At 46.1% G+C, this 27,947-nt stretch overlaps 1 protein-coding gene across 2 annotated transcripts in view; it reads left to right on the top strand.

The window, feature by feature from the left end:
- Positions 1-27,947, top strand: part of LLGL1 (LLGL scribble cell polarity complex component 1) — a 542,661-nt gene that overhangs the window by 304,387 nt on the left and 210,327 nt on the right. For both annotated transcript variants that reach the window (XM_086940821.1, XM_086940820.1), the window contains exon 11: positions 1,780-1,847. In XM_086940821.1, coding sequence (XP_086796947.1) covers positions 1,780-1,847 — 68 coding nt within the window. The remainder of the gene's footprint in view (positions 1-1,779; positions 1,848-27,947) is intronic.

Here is a 27,947-nt window from a genome sequence, read left to right as displayed (position 1 = left end):
AACCCTACTACACATGTTTAAATGCCTTGCATTAAGGGGCTATTGGAAAGAAATCTGCTGTGAACCGGAGACGCTGTGCATTGAAAATTGCAGCATGAATAAAGATCCTTCTTCTGGGGTTGGGGGTGTGCAAAAGACTCGTCTAGATATCAAAGGCTATTTGTAAACCAGGGTTTTATATTCGTTTTGGGAGACATTGCATGAAAACGGGAAGTTCCTCACGGCAAATTGTCGAAGAATGCATCATACCATGGATTGTTACGGTGGTGTGTGAAGGATGTGGCTACTCAAGCTATTTGTAATCTTTTGAGGAAGCTGGACTGAGCGAACTGGAAATGACTAAACTGTACAGTCTGGACCAGCTTTTTATGTAGGGAGTGTTGCAAGGAAGCAACACTTGGTAATTGCGACTGAAATTACAGGGAAACGTACAAATATCTAAACATTGTTGAGGAGGAGGTTCGATGGTGTGGTCAAACTACCTGCTCAAATGCTTTTCCTTACAGAATTGAAGGACTGCAGGGCGATGCTGATGTCGCCGAGCTGCTGCTATATAACTGGTCTCTATTGTTACACAGAAATGTCAATGAAATGTTTCATTAAAAGAAATAGAAAAAAAACTAAAATGGACTGCATCTCTTATACCCAGGACCCTGAACATTGTAATACATCTTTTTGCATTGTGTTGTGATCTTCTTGCTTTTAGTATTTCATGAATGGAAATTATAAAATACTTGTATGGTTTGGTGATGAGCTGGTGTATGTCGGGGGGAACATCCTTTACCCCGCATTTTTTACTCTGCAGGTCTTTACCCCTCATTTTTTACTCCTCAAACTTTTACTATGCAGGGCTTTAAACAGCAAACTGTTAATACGAATTCCCCAAAGTAACACCTTCCTGGAGTTAGAATAGTAATTGTGTTGTAATGGGGAATGGGTTGTAACGGAGTGCGTTGTAAAGCCCTGCATTGTAAAAGATTTTGTGGAGTAAAACTTGCAGGATAAAAGCATGCGGGGTAACTTCATACAACCGTATATCGGTGCCGAGCAAAGAAATTCACCATTATGTGGAGAAGATGGAATAACTTTTATGGATGAAATTAGCCTCATTGCAGCTAGTTGTATGTCCAGCGGGTGGAAAATGTGAGTAGTAGGAGCTTTTCTAGGTATCTATATTTGATTTATCTGGAACTTTCTTCTACGCATACCTACTGGTGAACGTTCTTGAGTGTGTGATAATGACTAGCTGTAAAAGTTACTCAGTCCTTGAACTGTCATTGTTTTCCAGTTTTTATTGGAAACGTACCACTTTCTGTAATGTGTTATATATAAAATGTGGTTTTGGTAAGAGTTTGCAAGGTGCTATTTAAAACTGATATCGGTACAAAAAGATTTGCATAGGCCCAGCCCAAATGGTTTAGGATGGGTAACAACTGAACTACAGTTGAGTAGTATAATGAAGTACTGAGACTGTCTTTATTTCGGGTTAAACCCTAAAGATAAGCTAAATGACCTAAACCAGCCTCCAATGCTCCATTCCCTTTGTTCAGATTAGCTCTGTCTGCGGAACCTGTTCATCTGTACATTATCCATTCAGAAGTATATTTTTTTTGTTAAAAAAAAAACCAAAAAGTTGTTATAAAGAGTTGGCAGATTTTAGTGAACGATGGTTTGTGTGCATTGCTTTATGCCTCGCTCAGTAGTGCAGGATGTTTACGTCTGCTTTTCTTTCTTTTGTTCCCTCCTGCCCCCTGTGTGCGGATGCGCGCCTCCTTGTAGAGTTGGCCAATTAACGGCGGGAAGAGCCTTGCCCAGGAACCCTCCCAGCGGGGCCTGCTGCTGACAGGGTGAGTACAAGTGGAAGGGGAGTTTATGATTTTTCACTAGACGTGTCTTGCAGCTGTTCCAAGTACAGCCTATATGTGTTTTAGTTTTCTCTCAAAAATCCTGATAACAGCAGAACAGCATCTACTTTTCTGGGCTGCAGAACAGGAAGTCTCCTCAGGGTGCTGCGATCCATGCCAGGCAGCTGTCCGGAGCCTTTCTGGACGCACCCCTGGCTTAGACTTGTGGCCCAGGGCCAGATCCCTGCTGTGGGCAAACACAGACAGATTTCTGTCGGTTACCGGGGCTTATTGGTCAGAACTTTGACAGTGGTCTTGATGAGCCTGCCTGCTGATCAGTGTCTGGTCTTTAAAACACCCTTTTTCCAGCAACCCAGTGAGTGCTGCTGCTTGTTGTTTTGGTACTTTTTAGGTCTAGCATTGATTTTAGCTGTCTCTTCAGCACCATGTTTAAAAAATGTTTTTTATAATAAAATGCATGCACCTGTTTGTGGGTGCACACACACACACCACCCACACCCCACGGCTGCTGGGCATCTCCATTATGTTTATATTTTTATGTCTATACTTTTTTTTTTGCATATATATGCAATAACAAATCTAAACCTTTCACACTTGCTAGTACAAGACCTATTGTATTTGCCACTGCTGGTTCTTGATATAGCTGCAACATATTAATATTTAGCTTTGTTCTTAGGAATACCCTGGATTCCGGTGGTAAACACAAAGTGCTCCAGATGTTGTGGTATAAGTGTGTAATACAAGTCTAGGTTTATCTTTCCTTCTTGGAGAAACTCCTCATCACAAAAACAAAAAACTTTATTTGCTGACGGCTTTCAAAGTCAAAAGTCAAAAAGTTTTATTTGTTTTGGTACTCAGCTGAGGACCACAAATTTAAAACAGTTTACAGAATATATAAGTTTTATCTAAGTATTCAATACAATTTTAAAAAGGATTTTAAAAATTTATAGACATTATAGCAAACCCATTCATCAGTCGGTCGTTTACAAAGTGCAAGTAAGTTATTAACCGTTGTAATATTGCATTTCTGGTATATCGGCTTAAGGTATCTTGCGCGTGCATTTACTACAGTTGCATGAGGACAAACAAATAAAATATGCGCAATATCCTGATCACCCCCAAAACAAAGGTTACAAATGGGGGAATTTCCCGGGAACCATTTAGATGTAACAGTGGAAACTGGGAGAATGCCTAAACGCAACATGGTTATACACCTTCTTGCTCCATGTGATAGGGAAAGGCCCAGGTATGGCCGTAATTGTTTATATTCCAGCGACTCTATATACATTTTGTACGTGGATAATTTACTACAATACTTAAAATCAAGATCGTAGCTTAGCCTGGGAATAGAGCATTTCAGGAATAACTTTAGTTGGGATTTTGTCCATGATGACAGAATATTTTCAGTCAGGTTCGTTAATTTGAATGCTTCAGACATATTTTTTGAGAAGATCAGGTGGCAGGAATCTGTTAAAAATATCTCAGTCTTTAGCAAGAATCTTAGCGTTCCTTCCTTGGCATGCAGAAGGTTATGCGCCCATCGAATAATATTAGCCATAGCTGTTGCAAATGAGCTTGTCAGAGAGAATTCCAATCTCAGAGCCTGTACAGATGTGGATGTGGAGATTTGTAGTAGTCTTTTCAAGATTTTTCCTTCAGTGATATCCATGAAGGACCATTGTTTTGCAGGCAGATGTTCAGTTGCATAGGACAGGACCGAGGGTATTTTTACTTTGTAAACCTTGAGTAGTGAGGAGAAATGCCTGCTTCCTGTGGCAGTATACATTCTAGAGAGTGCCCCGGCATGGATAGCAGATTTTTTCTTTAGATTGTTAATATGTTTGAGATTTTTTAAGTTCTTGGTGAAAATCCTGCCAAGGTAAGTGTACTCGTCTACTTCCTCTACTCTTTTCCCATCAAGGTTCCAGTAGTATTTGGCACTTTTTTTCCGACCAGAAAATGCCACTACTTTTGTTTTTGTTAGGTTGGGGATTAAAAAATGATCCTTAGAATAGATATTTAAGGAGTCCAGTAAATTTTGGAGACCGAAAGGTGTGAGGTCCAACAGAACAATATCGTCTGCATAGAGTAACGCGTGTATACTCTGAAGGGCAATCTTTGGTGGCAGACTCGAGCATTTTTGCAAATATGAAGGGAGGTCACTCAGATACAGTGAAAAAAGAATTGGTGCAAGGAGGCATCCCTGTTTAAGACCATTTGACGTGTTGATTGGTTTCGTCAGACCTTTTTCACTTCCCATTTGTACCTGGGACCAGGTATTTGTATGTAATTGGATAATGATTTGCAACAAGTTTTCAGCAACCCCGAGTCTTCTCAATTTCCTCCACAGTGTTGGTCTGTCCACACGATCAAACGCCGTGGAATAATCTATAAAAGCAGCATATACTGGTTGTAATTTATTCCCAACGTATTTGTCGAGGACAGTCTGGAGTACAGAAATATTATCCGTTACCGAGTGGTTGGAACGAAAGCCAGCCTGGTATTTCGGTATTATTTCATTTGAGAAGCACCAGGTTTTTAATTTGTCTAGAACCTCTGCAGCGAAAATTTTTCCTGTCGCATCCATTAATGCGATCTGGCGATAATTACTAGCAACATTTCGATTCCCTTTTTTAAAGATAGGGATTATTGTACTTCCTTGCCACGATTTAGGAATTCTCCTGGTGCAGAAAATACAGTTGAAAAGTGATGTTAACAGTTGACTCCATTCCTTGGGATTAGTTTGCAGAACTTTGATTGGTATCAGGTCAGGGCCTGACGCTGAAGTGTTCCTAGCTTTTCTAATATGAGTTTCAATGGAGTGTGCTGTAGTTTTTTCTATTAAGTTGCTTTCCAGATAGGATTCGACAACATTACTGTCGAACTCAGTTATGTTCACTTTATAGAGGTCGGTTAAGTAGGCTTTCCACTCTTGAGGTGGAACTGGGATAGCAGTTAGTTTCTTTTTGCTTCCGGTTATTTTGGCTATCAAAGACCAGTATTTTCTTTGATTATATTGTTTCGCCGCCTCTTGTATATCCACCCAGTTTTTGTCTTGTTGCATTCTTTTTTTCCTTATTTTCTCCCTTCTGAGTTGATTTTTTAATTTGTTTATCTCTTGTTGAGTAGCAGATGAGTAAACTAGGTATTGACCTCGTATAAGTTTATTTAATTTCCTCCTGAGCATATTCTCATTGGGATTTTTATAGGTTTTATTTTTGCATGGTTTTTCTCTCTTAAGAAGAAGTCCTTTAAGAGTTGTCATGATACATTCGAAGTTTATTATTTGATCTTCGAAATGTATTTTAGTTAAAATGTTCTCTTGTAGGATCTTTTCATTTATGTAGTCTATTGTCCCTGAGTTCCAAAATATTCGTCTCTGTTTTTTATCAAGATCAATTTTTCCCTTAAGGTACGTAATTGGATTGGTCGAAGCTTCTTTCAGTGACCAACCAGTGGTTAGGCATAAAAGCGCGTGGTCACTTTCTTCTGTGAATTTTACCTTCAAGCTATGGAATGACTCTGATATCTCTATGCTACATATTAGGTAGTCAATGATAGAAGAGGATCCGTTACCCCGCCTTGTATCAGATGCTGGTTTGTCGCCTTCTAAATTACCATTCAGAATTAATCCATTTATGTTTGGGAGTGAAGCTAGTAGCATTTTCCCTCTTTTGTCGGCTACTTTCCCTTTAGGGAATATCGGAATGGGTAAATCGATCAACTCCTCTTCATACATTTTTGCCCATTTACAGATTTCGGTATTGGAAAGTTTCCCGTTCACATCACCCACAATTAGATATGGACTATTTCCTCGGTCTTCAATAATTTTGGAGATTTGTTCCATTATTTCTATAAAAGATGCATCTTGTGATGTGCCCGGAGGACTATACATGTTAAAGATCAGAAGGGCGCTTTTTTGTTCAGAAGCGTTAGTTTTTGTTAGGATTTTGATACATTGAAAGTGGTCTGATTTAGTATCAATTATTTCTTGAGACCATTGATGATCTTCGCTTAACAGAATAGCCAAGCCTCCTTTGGCATGGCCTCTGCTAGTTGTTATAGCTGGAATGTCGTAGACAAAGTAACCTTTCTGTTTAAATGTGCTGGTTGCCCATGTTTCCTGGATGGCTACAATGGCTGGATTTTCCTTAAGCACTAAAATCATTTTATCGGGTGACTTTCCGGCCATGTTCCACGAGATGATCCTTGGGTTACTGTTAAACAGTACACAACAACTGCTGATTTTGTTTGTTGCCATTTAAGGCCTCTGATATCCAGGTCCAAGAATCTATTGTTTTTCTGGCCTCTTTTGGTTCAAGATTTTGGGTCCATATATTTCTTTGACCATTTTTTACCTGAATTTTCAGAACCTCCTGTCTTGAATTAAAGTTCTCCAATTCAGCGGGGTCTGTGAAGTTTGACGTTCTATTATTTATGTTGGTGACCTTTTTTATAGGGCCAGTTGATTTAAATATGGAATTTTTAGATGGAAATATTTCGAAAACGTCATATCCATATTTATGCAACGTTTCTTTTTCTCTTATAATGATCCTGGGAATAACAGTTGACCAGAAGGCTACTTTAGTAATTTTTAGATTTTCTTTTTCAGGAAAAGTGACTACGTCTATTTCCTTGCTAGTAATAGATTGTAATGATTGGATTTGCTGCAGCAGATTTATTACCCTGTTTCGATTTAATGATGAATCATCTGTGGGAAAAAGTTCTTCAAATACTAGATATTTCGTCGAGGGGTGATCGTCGCCATAGGATTGAAACACATTGGTTGTTTTTTCTCTATTTGTTTGATCAGTTCTATTTCCGAAGGGTACATATTCAGGTGCTTGATGATTCAGATGCTTTGTGAGCACTGTGTCTATAGTTGCATTTTCTTCCTCGACCATAGATTGTTTAGTTATTACTTTGTCCAAAGGTCTTTCCTCTTGATCCTGGTTTGTATTAATATTTTCAAATCTGACCTTTTTATTTTTCTTTTTGTGTATTCTTCTTAATGGCCTTCTATTTTTCATTATCCTTGTTGATCTTTTGCGACTTTCCTTTAAGTTAGATTTTACATTTTCAGTCTCATCTGGTTCTGATACTAAGGCAGTCAGTTTTTCCCCTTCAGCGGTTTCTTTTATCCTTTTGGCACTCTTAATAGAAAAGATCGGAAACTCTTTGATTGGTGTAGAAGGTACCTCTCTAAACAGTTTCTTCAGAGAGTATATTTGATCCCCGTCTGTATTTTCCACGCTCCTAGTATGAGATAGGTGTGTGGATTTTAACTCGATAGTTTGAGTACTATTGTCACATTTACCATAAGATTCAAGAGTTAGAGTTTTAGCAGATTGAAACAATTCAGGGGGATCTTTTCTTTCCTCTTCAGAGTGTATTTTTTGTATTATTTCAGTGTCTTCTTTTTTTCTCTTTTCCTCAACCAAAAATTTCAGAATGCCAATTTGAGTGTCCAGGGTTTGATCTGAGTTTTCCAAGATGTTACCTAAGAAGGAAAGAACAGATTCGAGTATTTCCTGTAGGGTATGTAAAGATTTTGAGACGGGTGTCGGCATATTGGTAGAGTTCATGTTATGTGGCAGAAATGTATTCAATGATATATCCATGTCTGTTTTATGATCAGGTATATGATAGTGAGAATCAAGTTGCAAATCAACTATGTTAAGTAATTCCTCAGATATATTTTTTGTCGGAATATTCCCATTACGGCTTTGATCCTCGGTGCATACGGATTGATTTGTTTGTTTCACCGGTGTGATGGTGAATAATTTTGGGGAGTCAAATAGAGATGTAGATTTTTGAGACTCCTTTATTGAACTGGATAGTTGAGGTTTAAGTAGGGAACTTTGATCATCTGAGATTAAAGTAGTATGAACATCCGTAGTAGGCACTTGAGCTGCCTCTTGGGTTGGATTGTTTACCAGCATTTTAGACAAATCACAATCAGGTAGACAAGATGAGTTTTTGGACATGGCTAAGAAATAATTACTGATGGCTGGCGTGCCATTTAGCCGTCCTTGTTTTACCACTTTTTTGGAGCTTTGTCTTACCGCTTCTTCTGTTCCCATCCTTTTCATGAAAATAGTACGCGATCTTAGCTTTTTATATGCCATATTCAATTTTCGCTGTAGGTGATAGTAGTAGTAGTATGAAAGGTTACCGTGTTATTAACCAGTGTTGTGTTTATCGATGTCAGTTGAAAGCGACTGATAATTTGCTTCAGAGAACAAACTTTTCCACGTTTGTAGCAAGTTTCTCGTATGTTGTTTCCACAGCAATGACTTTATAAATGTTAGAGGGGTGGCCCGTCCCGTCCTTGTACGTCCTTGGACGGCCACAGACGGTCCCGCCCTTGTCCCGGGCTTCTCCCGGCGCTCCCGCGCGCTCCCGCGCAGCGGGAGTTGTGATTCCTTTTTTTAGGGGTTGTACCGAGGGGGCGTGGCCGGCAGGGAGAGGAGCCCAGCTGGAGACGGGCGCGCGGAGACTCCTGGACAATGGAGTCCTCCGCTCTGCCTCGCAGCCCTGCCGGTGTCGGTAAAGATGGAAGGTGATGCCCCAAGCAGCAGACTGCCTCTACCACGATGCGGGACCCGCGGAGCGGGTCCGGCGAGGAGTGGGAGGCAAAGGGAAGGTTGAAGCAGGAGAATCGCTGGCAAGTACACAGAGCGCGGCGTCACTGTGAGCAGTCCGATGTTAGAGCCTTAGAGTGCTCGTTAAGACCTGGTGTGGTGGGGGCGCGGCCGGCAGGGAGAGGAGCCCAGCTGGAGACGGGCGCGCGGAGACTCCTGGACAATGGAGTCCTCCGCTCTGCCTCGCAGCCCTGCCGGTGTCGGTAAAGATGGAAGGTGATGCCCCAAGCAGCAGACTGCCTCTACCACGATGCGGGACCCGCGGAGCGGGTCCGGCGAGGAGTGGGAGGCAAAGGGAAGGTTGAAGCAGGAGAATCGCTGGCAAGTACACAGAGCGCGGCGTCACTGTGAGCAGTCCGATGTTAGAGCCTTAGAGTGCTCGTTAAGACCTGGTGTGGTGGGGGCGCGGCCGGCAGGGAGAGGAGCCCAGCTGGAGACGGGCGCGCGGAGACTCCTGGACAATGGAGTCCTCCGCTCTGCCTCGCAGCCCTGCCGGTGTCGGTAAAGATGGAAGGTGATGCCCCAAGCAGCAGACTGCCTCTACCACGATGCGGGACCCGCGGAGCGGGTCCGGCGAGGAGTGGGAGGCAAAGGGAAGGTTGAAGCAGGAGAATCGCTGGCAAGTACACAGAGCGCGGCGTCACTGTGCTGACGGCTTTCAGGAAACGACTAAAAACATTTATTCCAAAAATGTCTCAAACAATAACAGATTAGTCACACTTTATAGCCGGGTGGCTCCTTCCACAAGGTTTTGGGTGCGCTGCTTATATACTAAAATAACCCTTCTTGCTCCCTCCCTTCGTGTTTGTGAAACATTATTGGCTGCAGGTGGCCTCCTACAAGATTCTCCTCTTATCCCTAATTGGTTGGAGTGGTTTGATGGGCCGGTTCCCCTCTAAAACTGGCTGTCTGTCTGGGGCAAGAAAACTCCTTCCAACGTTTTGGCGATTCAGCCAGCACAGGAATGAACTCCTGGAATTCATCTTGTGCCAGACATGGAAGATGAGACTCCCTGAGGAATTGAGGTCTGTTCATGGTGAATCTCTATGCCACTATCCTTACTGCATTTCCCTACAGGTAGGAGAATCCCGGTGAGACCATAGGGGCACAGCCAGGTTCCCAAAAGGGCTTTTCAAGTAATATAGGAAGTTACATGGTCCCCCCCATGCCCAACTAGTGTCGTTCACTGTACTGACATGGAGGTAGTATTGTAGCCCGTGGTTGCACATGGTACAGCGGTATCGGTGGCCCAGGAGATGGGGAAGGTGGAGAGGGGTTGCACCCTCTTACATCCTATCCAGCCATCGATGCCACGTTCAAAGCTTGGCCTCCACAGCCTCTCTGAATATGTAATGCTCAGTTTCCTACAGACAGTGGTAAGACCAGATCGTGGCCACTTGCTAAACCAAAGTTTTAAGGAGTTTTGCAGTTCACAAAATGACCAGCCCTACTTGATGTCCTGACTACATGTAAGAACATGCTTTTCCATCCATATCTTCCCTGCCTGATAATAGGACGGTCTGACTCGAATTTGCATTAGTGGAAGAGTAAGCCTTGTGATTTCGTCACGTGATCCATGTCTGCCACATACGGCTCATATCAAGTTTGCATCTTCAACAGTGATATTCATCTCTTTCACGTTAAACGTGACCGATCTTGTGACTGTTTCCTGTGCACTGAAGCTGCTGAAAGATTCCATCACTTTGGAGGGGGGCTGGGGATGCACATTTGAAATGATGCTCAGGATTAAAGTTGCCCCAAACTGTGTGTTCAAGGATTTTGTTTTAAATTTGCACAATGTTTGTAGGAGGCGTGGGGAGAGGTGAGGCAGGGAGGATTGAAAGAGTGGTGGTTGGAGTGGCATAACAAGGGAGGGATGTTGAGGTGGGCAGAATAGTGACAGACATTCATCCTCAAACAACGCTGTTTGATTTCGAACACTTAGTTGCATGTTCCAAGTATCCGCTGCTTGCAAAATTAGACACAGTTTACCAAACATGGCAACTACAGTGCATGCATGGAGAGATCACTTGTCAACCAAGCTCCTTCCTCCTGCAGGACTAGCAGAACTTGCTCCCCACACATCGGACGGCAGGGCAGTCTGTGGTGGAACCTGACTTGCATGGGCGTCCGCAGGGGAGGGCAAGGGGGTGCGCTTGCCCCCCCCCTGGATCGCCGGTCCCATTCCTTTTGGTCCGTAATGTTCAAGATTACAGCAGGCTGTTCCCCTGCGAGAAGCCCTAGGAGTTTAAATGTTCTCTCACTTGGGGCCTCTCGCAGTTCTCTTTGAACTCTAGAGGCTGAAGCAGCCCCTCCCCGACCTCGAGCGGACTCTGGACAGGCCCATTGTCATTCTGTGTGCTGCTGATCATCACATAAAGAATGACAATGGGCCGTCTGCATTAAAAGTGCCTTGAAGGCGAGTGAGGAAGTTAAAATGTTGCCCCCCCTGGAAGGCGAGTGCTGAAGTTAAGATTTTGCCCCCCCCTGGAAACATTTCTGCGGACGCCCATGCTGACTTGGCAGGTTTCTGCTCTCCCTCTTCCAAGAAGTGAAGGTCTCCCAGGCCTGCCTCCTGAAGTTAGACCACCCACTAGCCTACCAGGTGGGACATCCCATCACATCCAATGACGGGGTTGTATTGTGAATTTATCAATCTACTTTCTGTTGCAGCGTGTGTGTCTTCCCACCTTTTAGATTGGGAGGGGGAGGGGGTGGGGTGGATATGGGGAAATTGGAGTGGCTTGCTGCTGTTTTGGGAGGAACCTCGGGGTGGCTGTAAACCTGTCGAAGAAAGCAGCCTGGGGTTTTCCCAGACGTTGCTGAACACATGTTCATAGCTGTTTATTTCATTTGGCTGCTTTACAAAAATGCAGCTTTTATCTCCATAGTTTTTATCTTGGAGAAATCAGTGCATTATCCAGCCAGAATTCAGCTAGGAAGCCTATTACATCTCGTCCCAGAAGGAACATACACATCCTTCTACTGTCAGCAGATGTGGGAGTGCTACAGGGGGGCGGGAACACACATTTTTTTAATGTGTATGTACCATTAGGGGAGGAAACAACCCAGCTCTTAAATGAATACTATAAATATTTCATGTGAAAGGTCTCCTAATGCGACACACCTATCATTCCATAGCACTGAAACCAATAATGTAATGGCCCACACTGGAATGTTCCTAAAAGTGACATTTCAGTTCATTTTATTATTTTCCTTGCCTGAGCTCACTAGGAGCAGAAATGGCAAGTGTTGAAAGTTCTGTAGCCAAAATCTGAGGAGTGAATACTTATGCCTTGGAGCTCCACTTCCACCTCTGTAGCGCCAAGTGAGCCCTGAGAGCTGGCCTCTTTAGGAGGAGAGCTCATAGGTATATGTCAGGGTGGAACAAACGTGAGGTTCCTCTTGGTGTTTCTGGTCACCTTCATCGAAATGTGACGGGGTTCCGCGTCCAGCCCTAGCTCTGCCACTCTTTTATAAATGTAAGTCATGTGAGGGGAGTCTGGTAATCAGTCACACTGAAGAAAATGTGGCAATTGATGCATTGCCTGAAAATGGAGAAAAACAACTGTAATGAAAATATAATGTATATAAAATATGTGATGAATTATGTAAAGCATCCCCAAAAACAGATTTCTCAAAATTGTACTTTTCACAGTGCATATTTGGGGGTGGGGGAGTTTTCTGACTTTGTACTCATTCAATGGTTTTTCCAACAACTGATTTTTCAGAATATTAATCTGTCTCCCACTAACATGCATAGTAGCACGGACCCTCTCCGAAGCCACTACCCTTTGGTCAGTGCTTAATTTGAGACAATGGTTGCAGGTGGAGCCAACCAGTACTCTTCTTCTTATTTTTTTTTTCAATCCTATTTTCCTGTTACACTTTGACCCAGAGCGAGAAAGACCGTAATGGGGAAAGAAAGAGAATGACAGAAAAGAGTGAAAAAAGGAGAAAGTGGGAATAAAGAATCTGCTAGAGGGACAAGGAGTGTAGGGTGGTGGATGAAAGAGGCATGAAGTTCTGTCATGGCTAACCCTTAGTATCACGCAACTCCATGATACAGCCGTGTAGGGCACGGGCTTCTGAGAAAGTTTGGGCACGATCCCATATATTATTTTAGCAAATTAAGCATGCATTGGTCAACACTCTCCTTGACAACACCTCATCCCCTCATTGCACCATCCTTCTATTTTTTTCATTTGGGTACACTTTTATGTCGGTGTGTAAGTCTTAAACTTGGTCTTCCACCTGTGATACTGACTATGATGCACCTTGCTCATGTGTTTAGGCCAAGATGTGGTTGAGGCCTAAAGAAAAGTACACAGGTTGAAATAATCATAGCAAGTTAACCGTAGGTGGTTGGTGTTAGTGGCAGTTTGATGGCTAAATTGCTCTGAAATCAGAGCTCTGATTTGGACTTCCTCTTTAGACTATTGTGTAATGCTGGCCAATGCATTTTATCGGTTTGTGCTTCACTTCACTTCCCAGCTTGTCAGCACTTAGCAGTGGGGAACTCACAAACCTCTGCCCTACCACCCACATTCAATACAAGGCAACCTGTTTAAAGAAAAAAGCAAACCAATATCTAGGGTGCTGTACAAAACCTCTTACTGGAATTTCCCCATTTCAGCCCTTCATATCTTGTTTTGAAAGCCTCATTGTGTGGTCTTGAATGGCTTTTCTTTGGCATTTTCCTAATACTGCATCATGATTTTCTAAATCTGTACCCGGCCTTTTGTTTACAAATAAATCAATTTCTAGCTATAGCTGTAGGAGGATGGTTTAGTATATGGTGCTCACTTAATTAAGTGTAGCACCCTGCACCAATCCAGACAACCCTTATGGTGATTTTAGTGGTCTTGGACAACCTTAAAAAGCTCTCTAAGTGGTAGCTGTGGAGAGCAGCCTTCAGGCTTAGTCCAGAAGGAGTGTAAAGCAGCTTGTTTTACCAGAACGTAATCTTATTGGTATAGATTTAGTGAAAAAGAACCACACAGGGTATTTATAAAAATATGTATTTATTATAAGACACTCACACATACAAATATCTCCTACCCGGAGATATAGGCAATGCACATAATACTTTGCAAACAAAACAGGTAAGCAGCACGTATACACAATGGCCACCGGGCAGTGACCAAACCATATACTAAAATAGAGGGATGCGAACCACGACCAGAGTCGAGACTATACCCAGAAGACCTAGAAGTGCTGGAGACCCAAGGAACCACCCGTGGTAAGTAACCAGGAACCCCACAGAGGCAGTGTGCACAATGGGAACATGACCGTGAGCACAATTCAAGTCAATGGGTAAGTCACTGTTGCAATTTTAAAGAAGGACCCTTCCCTGTGGACCCTGAAGAAACTCAGTGGAAGGCAGAAAGTTGGAGAGCCACCCCACCCGTGGATACCCTAGGAACCAGGATGCCTACACCAGGGAAACCGGGTGCATAGGTGCGAAGTGGCGTCGAAAAATCGCCATCAAACTCAATGGAGGACTTCAGGAAGATGCCGCTGCGAAGAAGAGGAAAGTGTGCGGTGGAACCCAAAGGTGGATTTAAGATGATGAGTACCTGCAAGCAGAGGGGTCAGAGTCTATCAAAAGGCTTGGTTACAAATCCCAGTGGGGCACTCCTTTAGTGATCAACAGAAAGCTTCAAGTTGATTCACAAATTGAATTTTATTCATTCAATGATTTCATAGCAATCAAAGTTCAATTTCATTTTTTATCCATGTATTTTTTCTTTTCATTATTTCAAATAAACGCACGTTTTCACTTCAACATGATGATCAGGGAGTGAATTCTAAAAGACAATAGAATGCAACCAATAAACTATAATTCAAGAAAACAAGAAAACGGGTTCAAAATGATTTCATAATGCATGCTTATTTAAGTCAAAAGAAGAAAGAATCTCAACCCTCGTGAAAATTTGTGAGTGGCCATGCCTCTTAATATCACGCCATGGCCACTCACTGAGTCTTTTGACTTAAATGAGCATGCATTATGAAATCGTTTTGAACCTGTTTTCTTGTTTTCTTGAATTATAGTTTATTGGTTGCATTCCATTGTCTTTTAGAATTCACTCCCTGATGAAGAGCAGTTTTATTGCTCGAAATGCCTTGGAGAATTGATCATGTTGAAGTGAAAACTTGCGTTTATTCGAAATAATGAAAAGAAAAAATACATGGATAAAAAATGAAATTGAACTTTGATTGCTATGAAATCATTGAATGAATAAAATTCAGTTTGTGAATGAACTTGAAGCTTTCTGTTGATCACTAAAGGAGTGCCCCACTGGGATTTGTAACCAAGCCTTTTGGAAACACACAATCGTGCATGACCTTTACGTTTTATAGGACGGAAAACGTACCCCTGGGAGCAACCTAGAGTTGATAAATTTCTTGATGAATAAATGTTTTCAAAACAAGTACGCTTATAATCTAACCGTGAAAATAGGGTTGTGCACTTGCCTACTAGTTGTTTGTTGGGTCAGAGTCTATGCCACTCTGGATTGACCAGGAGGCATGAAAGACGAATGCCCACCGATGTCTGGTGTTGCAAGAGAGTTGACAGTGACCTTGGAGCTGCACCTGTGCGGATCAGGCAACGCTGTGGAAGACCAAGAGCCGTTCACGAGCTGTCCCACGTCGGATGTTGTGAGTGGGTCGGTGTCTGTCTGGAGCGCCAACAAGCCTTGGCAACCGCAAACAATATTTAAAGCCAAAAAAGATGCATTTTAGTCACCAGCAAGGTCCAAGTGAATCGCCACAACTAGGGAGTCAGAGCAGGCCCGAGCAATCAGGGGAGCCCACTGGAAACTAAGAAGACCCTCAAGAGGACCCACAGGCAGGAGGCACTGGAGTCGCGAGAGGACCACCCGCATCTTACCAAAGGTGCAGGCCCACGGTGCAAGAGATTTGATGAGAACGATGATCTTGGTCACAGGAGATGCTTGAGGTGTATGCTACTTGGAGTCCAAAGATCTCTGAGGAAAAGCGCCAACAAGCCGTTGCAACGGCAAGTCGACGCAGTGCTTCGAGGTTCGGTTCCTGCGGCTCCGACAAGGGATACTGGCCTCAAACTCTGAGAGGACAGTGCAGGCCTCGAGGGAAGTGAAGGACCACCACCAGTGTTGCTGAGCCTTTTGGAGTCTTTGGGTGCCCAGGATCACCAGACCAGTCAGGTTCTTTGCGGTGCCTGCAGATGCAGGAAAGGTAATCCTTCACTTCAAGGGAGATTCCTTCAGGTGCCTTGGATGCCCACAGGCCTTAGAAGAATCCTGTATGGAGCCCAGACACAGACCTTGCAGCAGACGAGCAGGACAACGAGACCAAGTGCAGCAGGAGTCTTCCCAGTTGCATGTTCGGTGCCCAGAGCAAAGTCCAGCAAAGGTCAGAGTGTACAGACAGTCGAAGAAGTGGTGTCTTGATATGAATCTTGTCCCATGACAAATCTAGGGACCCACCCACAGGTAAGCACTTAAGTACCCTAAGGAAAGGTTGGGATGATTCAGGGTTCCCTCCCAGGGGAGGGGTAGGGCAGTGGGTGGGGGTGGGGGGAGGATACTCATGTTCTTTGTCCAGTTTCGCGCCAGAGCGGGAGCCAACGGGTCCCTGGGCTGGCTTGAACTGGAGTATTCAAGGAGGGCACCAAATGTGCCCCTCAAGCAGACTGAGTAGTGCTGGCAAGTGCCCCACCCTGTCCTAATATACTAAGCCCTGTCTGAGAGGTGGTGACACCTCCCTGTGACAGGATGCCTATTGTCCTGCCTTTCTCTGCTAGAGCTTGGCTCAGCAGCAGTAGGGCAGATTCGTGTTTCTGGTCGGCAGCAGCTGTGTTTGCTGTCTGGGTCTAGAATACTGGTACTGGGAGACTAAGGGCCTCCCAGAGGAGCTTTACAGTGCATGGAATCATACCTCCCACACTGATTCCAACATTTTTTATACCAAACACGACAGGGTTTGTTTCAGCGAGTTTAGAGGTGGTCATCGCGTAATGAGGTATGGTTACTCTATGTATTGTAATGGCTGATGCATTCACAACCCGGGAGAATGGATTCCGAAGGTAATAGGCAGAGGCACCCTCGCACCTAAAACGAGCACCCTGCCTTCAGGACTGAAAGGCCTGCCTTAGGGGTGACTTATAGGTTTTAAGTACAGTGACTTCAGATATAAGAAACATGTCTCTGTTGTAAGTGGTTCTAGCACCAGCATACACAGGCTGCAATGGCAGGCCTGTAGACACAATTTGAGTAGTCTCTCATTAGTGGAATAATACATGCTGCAGCCCACGGGAGACTCCTGGTGTACCTATGCCCTGGGTACCTCAGTACCATATACTAGGGTCTTATACACCAGTAGCCAATCTGGGTTGTACCCAAATACTTACTGTACGAAGGTAGGATCCTTCTGTGTGGCTACTCCCACTTTTTTCCTGGTGCTGTGATGGCCTGACTAGTCTGAATGGGATCCTGCTAATTAGGACCCCAGTCACTGTGCTTTCTCCCTTAAGTTGGCTATAGTGAGTACTTCGCTACATCCCACTTTGGCGATTGGTGTACCCTTAGAAGTCCCTAGTATATGGTACTGAGGTACCCAGGGCATAGGTACACCAGGGGTCTCCCATGGGCTGCAGCATGTATTATGCCACCCATGAGAGACAACTCAAATTATAACTATGGGCCTGCCATTGCTGCCTGTGTAAGCTGGTGCTAGCACCACTTACAACAGAACAGGTTTCCCTATATCTGAGGTCACTGCACTTAAAACCCATAAGTCACCCCTAAGGCGGACCTTTAAATCCTGATGGCAGGGTTCTCCGTTCTAAGTGAGAGGGTGCCTCTGCAAGAGCAGAACACCCCTACAACCTTCGGAGTCCATTCTCATGGGTGGTAAGTGCATCAGCCATTATGATACCTTGAGTGGCCATGCATCATTACATCTCTAAACTGTAACGATCCCTGTTGTGTTTGGTATCAAACATGTTAGAATCAGACGTGTGGAAGGTATGATTCCATGCACTATAAAGCTCCTCCGGGAGGACCTCAGTGCTCTCTGTACCAGTCTTCTAGACCCGGACAGCACAACATGGCTGCTGCCGACCAGAGACCCGATTCTGCGGTCCTCCTGCTGAGCCAAGCTCGAGCAGGGTAAGGCAGGACAATAGGTATCCTGTCACAGGGAGGTGTGATCACCTCCCAGACAGGGTTTAGTCTATTGAGGCAGGGTGGAAGCATTTGCCTGTGCACTCAGTTTGCTTGAGGGGCATATTTGGTGCCCTTCTTTCAAAGTTCAGTTGAAACCCGCTGAGGGAGCCGTTGGCTCCCACTCTGGCAGGAAACTGGACAAAGGAGTATCCTCCCCACAGTCCAAACCCCTCCCCCGGGAGGGAACCCTTAAACGTCCAAACCTTTTTCGTTAGGGTACTTAAGGGCTTACCTATGGGTGGGTCCCTAGATTGGGCATGGGGCAAGATTCATATCAAGACACCATTTCATCTTCTACCATCTGGGCACTCTAGACTTCGCTATGGGTATCAAGACTGCAACTGGAAAGACTGCTGCTGCTCTTGGTCTCGTCGACCTGCTCGTCTGTTGCAATTTCTGTGCTCCTTTCAGGAACCTTCCAAAACCTCTGGGCATCCAAGACACCCGGAGGAATCTCCCTTGGAGTGAAGGAGTCACTTCCCTGCATCTGCAGGCACCGCAACAAAGGTGACCGGTATGCTGATTCTGGGCACCCACAGACTCCGAATGCTCAGCAAGAGAGGTGGTGATTCTTCACATCCCTCGAGGCCTACCTTGTCCTCTCACTGAGTTGGAGGCCAGTATCCCTTGTCAGAGCTGCAGTAACCAAACCCCTGTGCACTGGGTCGACTTGTCGTTGCAAAAGGCGTGTTTGCTCTCTTCCTCAGATCTTCGGGCTTCGAGTAGCCTCCACCTCAAGCATCTTCTGTGACCAAGATCTGCATCCTAATCATATTGCTTGCACTGTGGGCTTGCATAGTTGGTGAGCTGCTCGAGATCCCTTCGCGACTCCAGTGCCTCCGGCCTGTGGGTACATTTGAGTGTCTTCTTTGATTTCAGCATGCTCCCCTAATGGCTCGGGGCCTGCTCTGACTCCCATGCTTGTGGAACGTCACCTGGACCTTGCTGGTCCCAACACTGCACCCTTTTCACTTTCCACGTTGTTTGTGGTTGCCAAGTCTTGTTGTTGCTCCCGGTGCACACGACCCCTCAACTCTTGACATCTGATGTGGGACAGCTCGTGAACTGCTTCTGGTCTTCCACAGTGTTGCCTGGTCCACACAGCTTCAGCTCCAAGGTCTCCGTCAACTCCCCACATTCGTGGGCATTTGACTTTTGTGCCCCCTGGTCACTCCAGAGTGGCATAGACTCTGTCCACTCTGCTTGCAGGTACTTCTCAACTTAAACCCACCTTCGGATTCCCCCCAGACACATCCACTTCTTCACCAGCGACATCTTCCTGAAGTCCCCCATTGAATTTGAAGGCTGTTTCCGACACCACTTGACACCTATGCACCCGGCTTCCCTGGTGTAGGTATCCTGTTTCCTAGGGTAGCCATAGGAGGGGTGGCTCTCCAACCTTCTGTCTTTCATGGGGTTTTTTCAGGGTCCGCTGGGAAGGGTCCTTCTTCTTTAAAATTGCAACTGCAACTTACACATTGACTTGATTGAGCCCACCGTCCAATACCCACTCTGCACACTTCATCCGTGGGGTTCCAGGTTCCTTACCTCTGTTGGTTCCTTAGGTCCACAGCACTTCTACTTCCTCTGGGTACAGTCTTCACTTGAGTTGTGGTTCGCATCCCTCTATTTTAGTATATAATTTGCCTGGCACAGGTAAGTGAAATAAATGCTTTGCAAAATCTTATGCAGTGTTTACAATTGAATGCAGGTTCAAATGCAGTTGATTGAAATACAGGAAAGTCAACATGTCGAAATTACTTTTCAGATTATTTTCCAGTTACTTTCCTGATTACTTTTTAAGTTACTTTTTCTACTCCTTGTGATATGCCTAGATATCACACTGGGACATTCCCTAAAGGAAAAAGTAAGTAAAATCAGTTTTGCACAGTTGTAGTTTTTCAGGTTTTCATACAAATGAAGATATTGGTTAACAGGTAAGTACACGGTCTTTGGGGTTGAGTTTCAGGGTTTAGAACAAGGGTTCCCCCAGGGTCCAGGATGCACTCTGAAAGCACCCTTAGCGGCACTAGGGCAGCCGGGTGCAGAGTGCTAAGGCCCAATGTTTTCCAAAGGGGGATAGGGGGCTTCTGGTTGGTGGCTGCTCATGAGCAGGCCACAGGGTTTTGGGTGCAAGGCTCCTGGTGTTCAGCTCAGGGCAAAGGGGGCTCAGAGTTAGCACCCAAAGTACATCTGCAGCGGTGGCTGGGTGCAGGGTGCTGTTTTGGTGTTAGGTGCCCTGTTGGTTTCAATGGGGATTCTCAGGTTTTGACAAAGACTGCAGGCTCGGGGACGAAGATCTTCTGGAGGTGACCATCGGTTGGAGAGGTAAGTTGGGATGCCTGGAGATGCGGGGACACCGTTGGTTGTGCCACTCAGGGCCGTGAGACTTTGGGTGCAAGGGTATCTTTAGGCGTCGGGTTTTATTACCAGCTCCGGTTGCGCTCCTGGGGATCCTCCAGAAAGTAGTCATGGAGTGTCGTGGAGAGGGTCGAGGCAGGTCAGAGATCACCAGATCTCAGGTCCGGATCACTGGGAAGACCTCCTCGTGGTGTTGGGCCACTAACTCGGGCCGGGGCATCGGGTGCATAGTGGTGCAGACTTGCGTATTTGGCCAGTAGCCAAAGTCTGTGGGTGAGCAAATCCGGTGCTCACATGAGACAGTCTTTTCTGTGGAAGGCAGGGCAGGTCCTTGTGGTTCTTGAGATTGCTGGCTGCATCACACACCAAGATTTCGCTTCTGCAGGCTCGAGGTGGGGCAGGCCGGTAGGGCTGGGGCCAAGTCAGTGGGCGTCCTCCTCTTAGCTTAAGCACAGCTCTCCGGTCCTTCTTCTTGGTCGGTTCTTGTCTGAGGGGGCAAGGTTCAGGGGTGCCCCATAATATTCGATTTAGGGGCGTTACAGGTAAGTAAAGGTTGGGACCCCCTATTATGCCACCCGCCAGGGGAAGGGGGCATATGCCGTCCTCTAGTTGGCTGGATCCCCCCATCTGTAAGATGACAGGGACTGAGATTTTTGCTTCACCTCGCCTCCCCCTCCTGAGGGGGCGGGGGTGCTTGCCAAAGGTGAGCACAGCTCCCTTCCTCACTTGGTTTTCCCGCCGATTCTCCTGCTCAAAGTGAAGGTCAGAACCGGTGGGGGCCAGTTGCTGGAAGCAGCAAAAGGCCTGGGGAAGCTCACAGAGGTGGCAAACCTTTGAAGCTTCCCCTTCATGGACCCTGCCCATGCTGGGGGAGGAGGCTTGGCACCTTGTCCCAGGATGTGCATTGTTTCAGACTTCCGAGAGCAGCAGGCTAGACAATAGTGTTAAGTCGTTTTTCAGGGGGCATCTCTAAGATGTCCTCTGTGTGCGTTTTTCATTAAATCCCACACTGGCATTAGTGCGGGTTTAATGTGCTGAGAAGTTTGATACCAAACGTCCCAGTTTTTAGTAAAGCCATTATGGTACTGTGGAGTTCGTAATGACAAACTGCCAGCACCATATACACTTAATGGCATTACTGCACTTACAATGTCTAAGAATTGGCGTAGACACTGTAGGGGTACAGGGCTCATGCACCTGCACCCTCACCACTGGTATAGTGCACCCAGCGAGAGGGGGGTGTTCTATGCTAGGGCAGTGGGTTGTAGGCATGGCACATAGGGAAGTGTTCCATGTTGACTCTTCACTTTCTTCTGCACCAAAACACTCAGACTGCAAAGGCAGTGTGTGTGTAACGGTACAGGGCATCTAAGGGTGCACAATAAGTGCTGCATCCCTTAGAGGCCTTCCCTGGACATAGTGCCCTTGGTATCTGTGGTACCATTTACAAGGGGCTGACCTGTTGCCACAGAGTGCGAATTGGATTTCGTTTTCAATGCAGTTTTAGGGAAAGAACATAGGCCCTGGCTACCTGTTTGGCAGGAGACCATGGCACATCCAAAGTACATCAGCAGTTTAGCAAAAAGTGTGGGCAACCATGCAAAAAGAGGGCACTTTCTTACACTCTACAATTGGCTTGTGATCAAATACTTTAAAAGTCGAATCGGAAGACCAATCCGCTGCAGCCATAATGTCCTCCAGACGAGAACCAGTGGAAAAAGCTTTAGAGGCCATAGCCCCTCTCACTCAATGAGCTCAGAAAAGGGAGACCGCAATTCTACCTTCGGACAACAACCATTTAACCCAATGGGCCAAGGTAGCCGAAGAAACCGAGCGGAAAGGTTTCTGCAAAGAGACCAAAATTTTTCTGTAAAATCGCTTCACAATTCATGCATACTGTCTTCATAACACTCCAGACGCTTGACAACACACAATTTCGGATGATGTGGAAAAGCAGGGTAACTAACACATCTGAAATCAGTTTTGGTACGTCTAGTGATAGTAAATGACACCCCCAAAGTAGTAAAAATTCTACCTACTAAATCCAAGACCATCCCATCCGAGACCAGTCTACAGGAAATCAGACATAAGAGGAGAGTGAGTTCCGCCGACAATTGTTTGTGTGAAAGACCCTTGTTTGCAGGCCAATCTCTGATGAAACCGAACACTATGGTCACATCCCACACTATGGAATACTTTGGCTGAGATGGACGGACCATCCTGATACTGTTAAACAGTTTGACAAGTGGATGGTCACCTACTGGTTTACCATCCAGATGGGGATGAACTGCTGAGATTCCCAAATGGAAATTGTTCATCGTGCTACAAGCCAGACCCTGACTAGCAGTATCTGTCGGGAAATTCGCAATCATATGAATTCCAGATCCCATTGAATCCACACTCCGCTCACTACACCAACAAACCCATCTACACCAGGTTGCTTCATAGCGTTTGTACGTAGAGGGAGCCCAAGATTCTGACAAGAAGAATGCATCTAGTGAAACTCCTGTCACTTGCCAGCGTTGCCTGAACGTTTCCAAGCTGTGAGGGATAATAGCCCATAAGTCACCAATAGCGGTGGTAAGCCCATCTGATCTGCGAGATGATCCGGGCAAGATGGAAGATGCATTGAAGGTGCACAGGACAAATAAAGGGCCACTGGAAACCACGACTGTGCCTTCTAACAGGGGTTGATTAGAACTAACTCCGCCCACTCAACTCACCTGCGCAAATACCCTCTGAATTATGGTGAAAGGGGGAAATTCATAAAGCAGCCCCGTTGGCCAAGACTGGAAAAAGGCATCTGAACTGATTGCCTGCGGATCTGGTCTCCAACTGTAAAAGAGGAGAAGTTGCTCATTTAGGCGGGATGCAAATATGTCCATCGTATAAGTACCGTACTAAAAATCCAGAAGTTGAAAGATCCTGGGGTGAGGCCTCCAATCCTTGGAGTCACGGAGGAATTGAGAAGTTCCAATCCGATACCACATTGCACCTGCCCTGAATATATTCTTCCATCACAAATCTGATGTGGGAGGCAATAATGCCAAAAGTCCAGGGCGATCTCCACTTGGAGGCGAGATCTCATCACACCCAATCGACTGATGTATCAGGTTGCAGATACATTGTCCATTCTCAACAAAATGCAATAAATCTTTTTGCACGGAGACAAAGTGCGAATTGCAAAAGAACCAGCTAGGAGTTCCAGACAATTGATATGAAGATGTAGTTCCTCCCGGACCACCTGCCCTGTCTCCACAGAGCTGAAACAGGCTCTCCAGCCCAACCAACTGGGATCAGATTCTATTATCACCTCCAGAATCGAGGCAAAAAAATGTCTTGCTGTTATTACAGGCATCACTATTCTCCAACCACCAGGACATTGCCATCCTGGCTTCCTCTGACAGAACAATCTGTTCCAAGTAAGCTAAACCTCTGCGAAGATGCATGATCTTCAAATGCTGCAGTGCCCGATTAATGAAGAGGGCCCGGAAATATCACCTCAATGGAGGAAGCCATGAGTCCTACAAGGCGAGCCAAGATTCTCAAGGATACAGTCGGAGAGGCAAGTCTCTCCCCAACTCCTTCTTGATGGAAATCTGCTTTTTCATTGAAGCAACAGCTGGGCTAGGATGGAATCCACCTGGTACCCCAGGAACTCCATCCTCTGAGAGGGAATCCTAATAGTCTTTTCTGAGTTGATCATGAACCTCCGATCCTGGAGAAGCTGGGTTGTCCAAGAGATATGAAGAAGGACCAAGAATGTTGTCTAAATATATGATCAGCCAAACATTCCGCTCCCCGAGGTATTGAACCACCGGTCGAAGTAGCTTAGTGAAACACCAAGGAACTGAAGACAGGCTGAATGAATGGTGGTAAACTCGAACCACTGATGACTCCACTGAAAATATAGGAACTGCTATATAAGCATCCTCGAGGTCGAGAGGAACCATCCACTCTCTGTCTTGTAAAAGATCTCGGAACAGGTGTATGCCTTCCATCTTGAAATAGTGATACACTATCCATGAATTAAATTCTTTCAGATTGAGAACTAAGCGGAAACACTGATCTTTCTTCAGGACCAAAAATATAGTGCTGACATTACCTTGAGGGTGAGGGTTCGATTTTGCAATAGAGAAGACACTTCGTTCTCTATGAAATTGCTCTCTGTTAGGGGAAAAATGGAGAGAAGCCAGTCTTTTCCCCCGGAGAGGGGAGGAGTAAAACTCCAGTTGGAAGCCCTGAACAGTCTGCAACACCAATGGATCCTGAGTAAGTACCTGCCAATTGTTTATAAACAACGTTATCCGTCCCTCCCTCCATAATGTCTGGGATTGAATAATCTTTACCTGAATAGGTTGCAACACTGGTGTTATTTTCACCCTTGTAACCTCCTAGTTGGGCTTTACTATGGCCGCCTCTACTGCAAGTCGGGTAGAAGTTAGAACGTGGAGCATCACTTCTTCCTCTGGGTGCATTTCCCCACAAAGCCTGGTAGAATTCTCGGCCAGGCACCCGACGAACTCTACCTTTTTGCAACATTTGGTGTAATTCTGTTCAGCCGTTCGGGCTGTAGCCCTGGCTAAAGGTCCTATGGAAAATTGCATGGGGAAAACACGTTTTGGAACCCCCCTTTTTTCTCAGCCCCTGCTGTACATATCACCCCCAAACTTTCAGGGAAGAGCGGAGCAGGCCATTTTCTTAGAGAACTTTGCGAAGATTCCTCCACCGTCAAAGTTATTCCAAATAGAATGTTGCGGATTTCCTATGGAAACTAGGTTCATATATATATATATATATATATATATATATATATATATATATATATATATATATCTATCTATCTCTGGGTTGTTCCCAAGTTTAGGTGGGAGGCAGCTCCTGTATAGAGCACCCTCAACACCAGAGACTCTAAATTTGCTCACCTCAAATGTCTGCTTTTCTATCAAAGTTTTTAAGCATAGGATTAGCACAGTGCTATCCCCTCCGAGATAGAAATGGACAAATCTTTTGCCATTTGTACAGCAAAGTCTTTAAGCATAGGATTAGCACAGTGCTATCCACGCCGAGCTGTAAAATGACAAAAGCCATTCATCAATCCAGGCACAGTATTACAGCTTTGGATTGGTAAAATACCATCCAAGCCAACCTGAAATAAATAAAAGCAACCTCCGACACGTGTTTCGCTGTCATTACAGCTCTTCAGAGTTGTTTAGCTTTGTACACACGCAAGGGAGCAACAACATGGAGCTCTTAGGAGAATTGTCAATAGACATTGGAGTCTCATTCGTAATGATCCAGTAATCGGTGAATACATGTCACCTAGACCGCTGATAACTTTCAGGAAAGCACGCTCAATGAGTGATGCTCTGGTTAAGTCAAGCCCGGAAGTCATCACCCCGGTCATCTGGCTGCATGCCAGCAGAGGCTTTCACAAGTGCGCAAGCTGCAAAGCGTGCAAGCATGGAGTCAACAAGACCGAAGTAGCCACTCCCTTTTCTGAGACCCCCCCCCTAAAAATAGCAAAGCAGCTCACATGTAAGACCGAGTTTGCAATATATGTGCTGGAGTGTCCGTGTGGCCTGCGATACGTTGGTAGTACCAAGCTGCAGGTCCACAAACGGATACTCCAGCACATCAGGGCCATTAACACCAGCAACGCTACATATCCGGTCGTGCGGCATTTTAAATAGCATCACGACAAAAGAAGCAAATTACTGCAATATTACGTGATAGATGCTGTTGGCCCACTTAGGAGAGGGGGTAACAGAGAGGCTATCCTGCGAGCGACTGAAACTAAATATATCCTTGAATTGGATAGTAAGACCCCTGCTGGGCTCAATGCCACAGAGGATTTTTATACGTGCTTGTAAGCTGTTAGCTTGATTTGACTATATGTAAGTAACACGTCTGAGCCTTCTTGCAAGGCTGTCAAGTCAGGTGGCAGTAACTCTAACATTTAAGGCTGGTTTCTGGTGGGTCATTCAAGGTGCTAATCACTGCTTGTCATTCTGCCGCAGTTAACTGTTCAATACAATATACAGAAAAAATGTTTTTTTTTTTATTTCCACAGTCACAGTCTTTCACTAGCTGCACCAACACGGTTCACATATAGGTCTATAACAACTGATGTGTCCACTCGAACAAAACGGCCACTTGGGCAGTATTTGGCTAACCTTAGCTTAGCCATCACAGTCTGATTACACATAATATTAGACCTCAAGGGCTTATGACGGGGGATAGTGGTTGAAAGCGTATTTTACGTTGATGCTGTCTCTCTGCATTATGCAGTAAGTTATGCCCGTTATATACAGGATTGAAGGTTTCAGAATATCGCGGTATGTTTTTGCACATTTGGAGGGGCGTGGTTTCGGCGCTGATGGGGTGGGCGGCGTGAGCCGGGAGCTCCGTGCCCAAACCCACCACTTATTCGCATAATTATCCTGCCTGCAGCTCACGACACTGGTGGACGTGTGGGAACACCCCCGGCTACTCGCGACCTCGGCGGAAGGCTATGCTGGACCACCGGAATCAAGCAAAGTGCTGGGGATGACTATGGCGATCAGCAAGATGGCGGGTGGTAGCGGAGGACAGCGGTGACCCGGGGCCGGAGAGCCAGCTGCCGAGACCCGGGCCCGAGACACGAGGGGCGCTGGCCATCCAAAATGCCAAGTAACCGGAAGCCTGGCTGCCGAAACGGGGGGCCTGCCTCGGCCGACTATGGGGGGCCGGAGTTTGCCGGAGAGCGGACGGCTTGAGAGGGACCTCAAGATGGCGGCCAGCTGCGGGATCGGCTTGGCGGTACGGCCCTGAGCTCATGTCCTGGAGGGCTCTGCGGCTGTAGGAGGCTGGGCGCTGCTGCCTCTGTGCACGACGCGGCGGTGGTGCGGCGCTTGCCCCGGCATAGGTGGAGAGTTGGAACACTGCCCAGGGGGTCAAGGATATCACCGCGGGCTACCCGCTTGATCGGCTCTTGCGCCCGGCGGCACCCTGGAGTGGACGACTGCACTTTGGGCCGTGCCGATTAGTACTGGGAGCTCCTGGGTCCCGGTAAATGAGTGCACAGGGACCTGCACTGGGAACACTACCGGCGGGGGCTGAGACGGGAGTACGGTGCTGTATGCACAGTGAGGGCGACTTCAAGGCGCTGTGCCTGGCATGTGGGAGGACACTTGAGTGCCATATCTTTTGATACACGGGCTGATGTTGGAAGGGTCACCTATGGTGTGACAACCAGGAGGGTGCCCAAGGACCGGTGGATAACTGTCTGATGCCCTGCAGCGCTCGTGTGGACGGTGCCCCCTGCACATTGTATTTACGCGGCTGGTGGCGGACGGTGCGGTGGGACCCGCACTATAGCGTAGCCACTGTGGTGGGGCCGATTTTGGAGCTGATAGTGATCTCTGCTCTGAGCGCCCTGTGGTCCCGCTGGGCCCGTTTAAATTGTGAGCCCCCCTGCGCACGAGCCCCTGTGGCAGAGGACAGCAGAGAGGTGACGAGAGGCGAAGACAACCACTGCTGAACGGAGAGAACGCAAGGTGTCCACAGGGACCTGAGCGCATTGTCAACGGAGTGGGCACGGCCGGGGAATACCGGAAGATATCTTGCCCGTATATCTGTGCCAGGGCGAGATAACTGGGGGCCCTGGAGGCTGCAGATACAGCTGACCTGAAGTAGGTCGCTGGGGGGCACGGGACTGTGCCCACTGGCGGAAACTGAAAGTTGCTGCGGACTGTATAAGTCCAGACGATCGCCGGTTGCTCCTAGGAACGTGGACAGCTCTTCCCTGAAGAGTGAACAGACTTTCGAGACCATAATGAAACCGACCGTTGGAGCGGAAGCTACTGGCGCTCAGGATGGCGCAC

The sequence above is a fragment of the Lissotriton vulgaris genome, chromosome 10, assembly GCF_964263255.1.
Source record: "Lissotriton vulgaris chromosome 10, aLisVul1.2, whole genome shotgun sequence".
NCBI classification, from domain to species: Eukaryota; Metazoa; Chordata; class Amphibia; order Caudata; family Salamandridae; genus Lissotriton; species Lissotriton vulgaris.
Note: the sequence above shows the minus strand (reverse complement) of the source record. Positions and strands in the feature narration are given on the sequence as shown.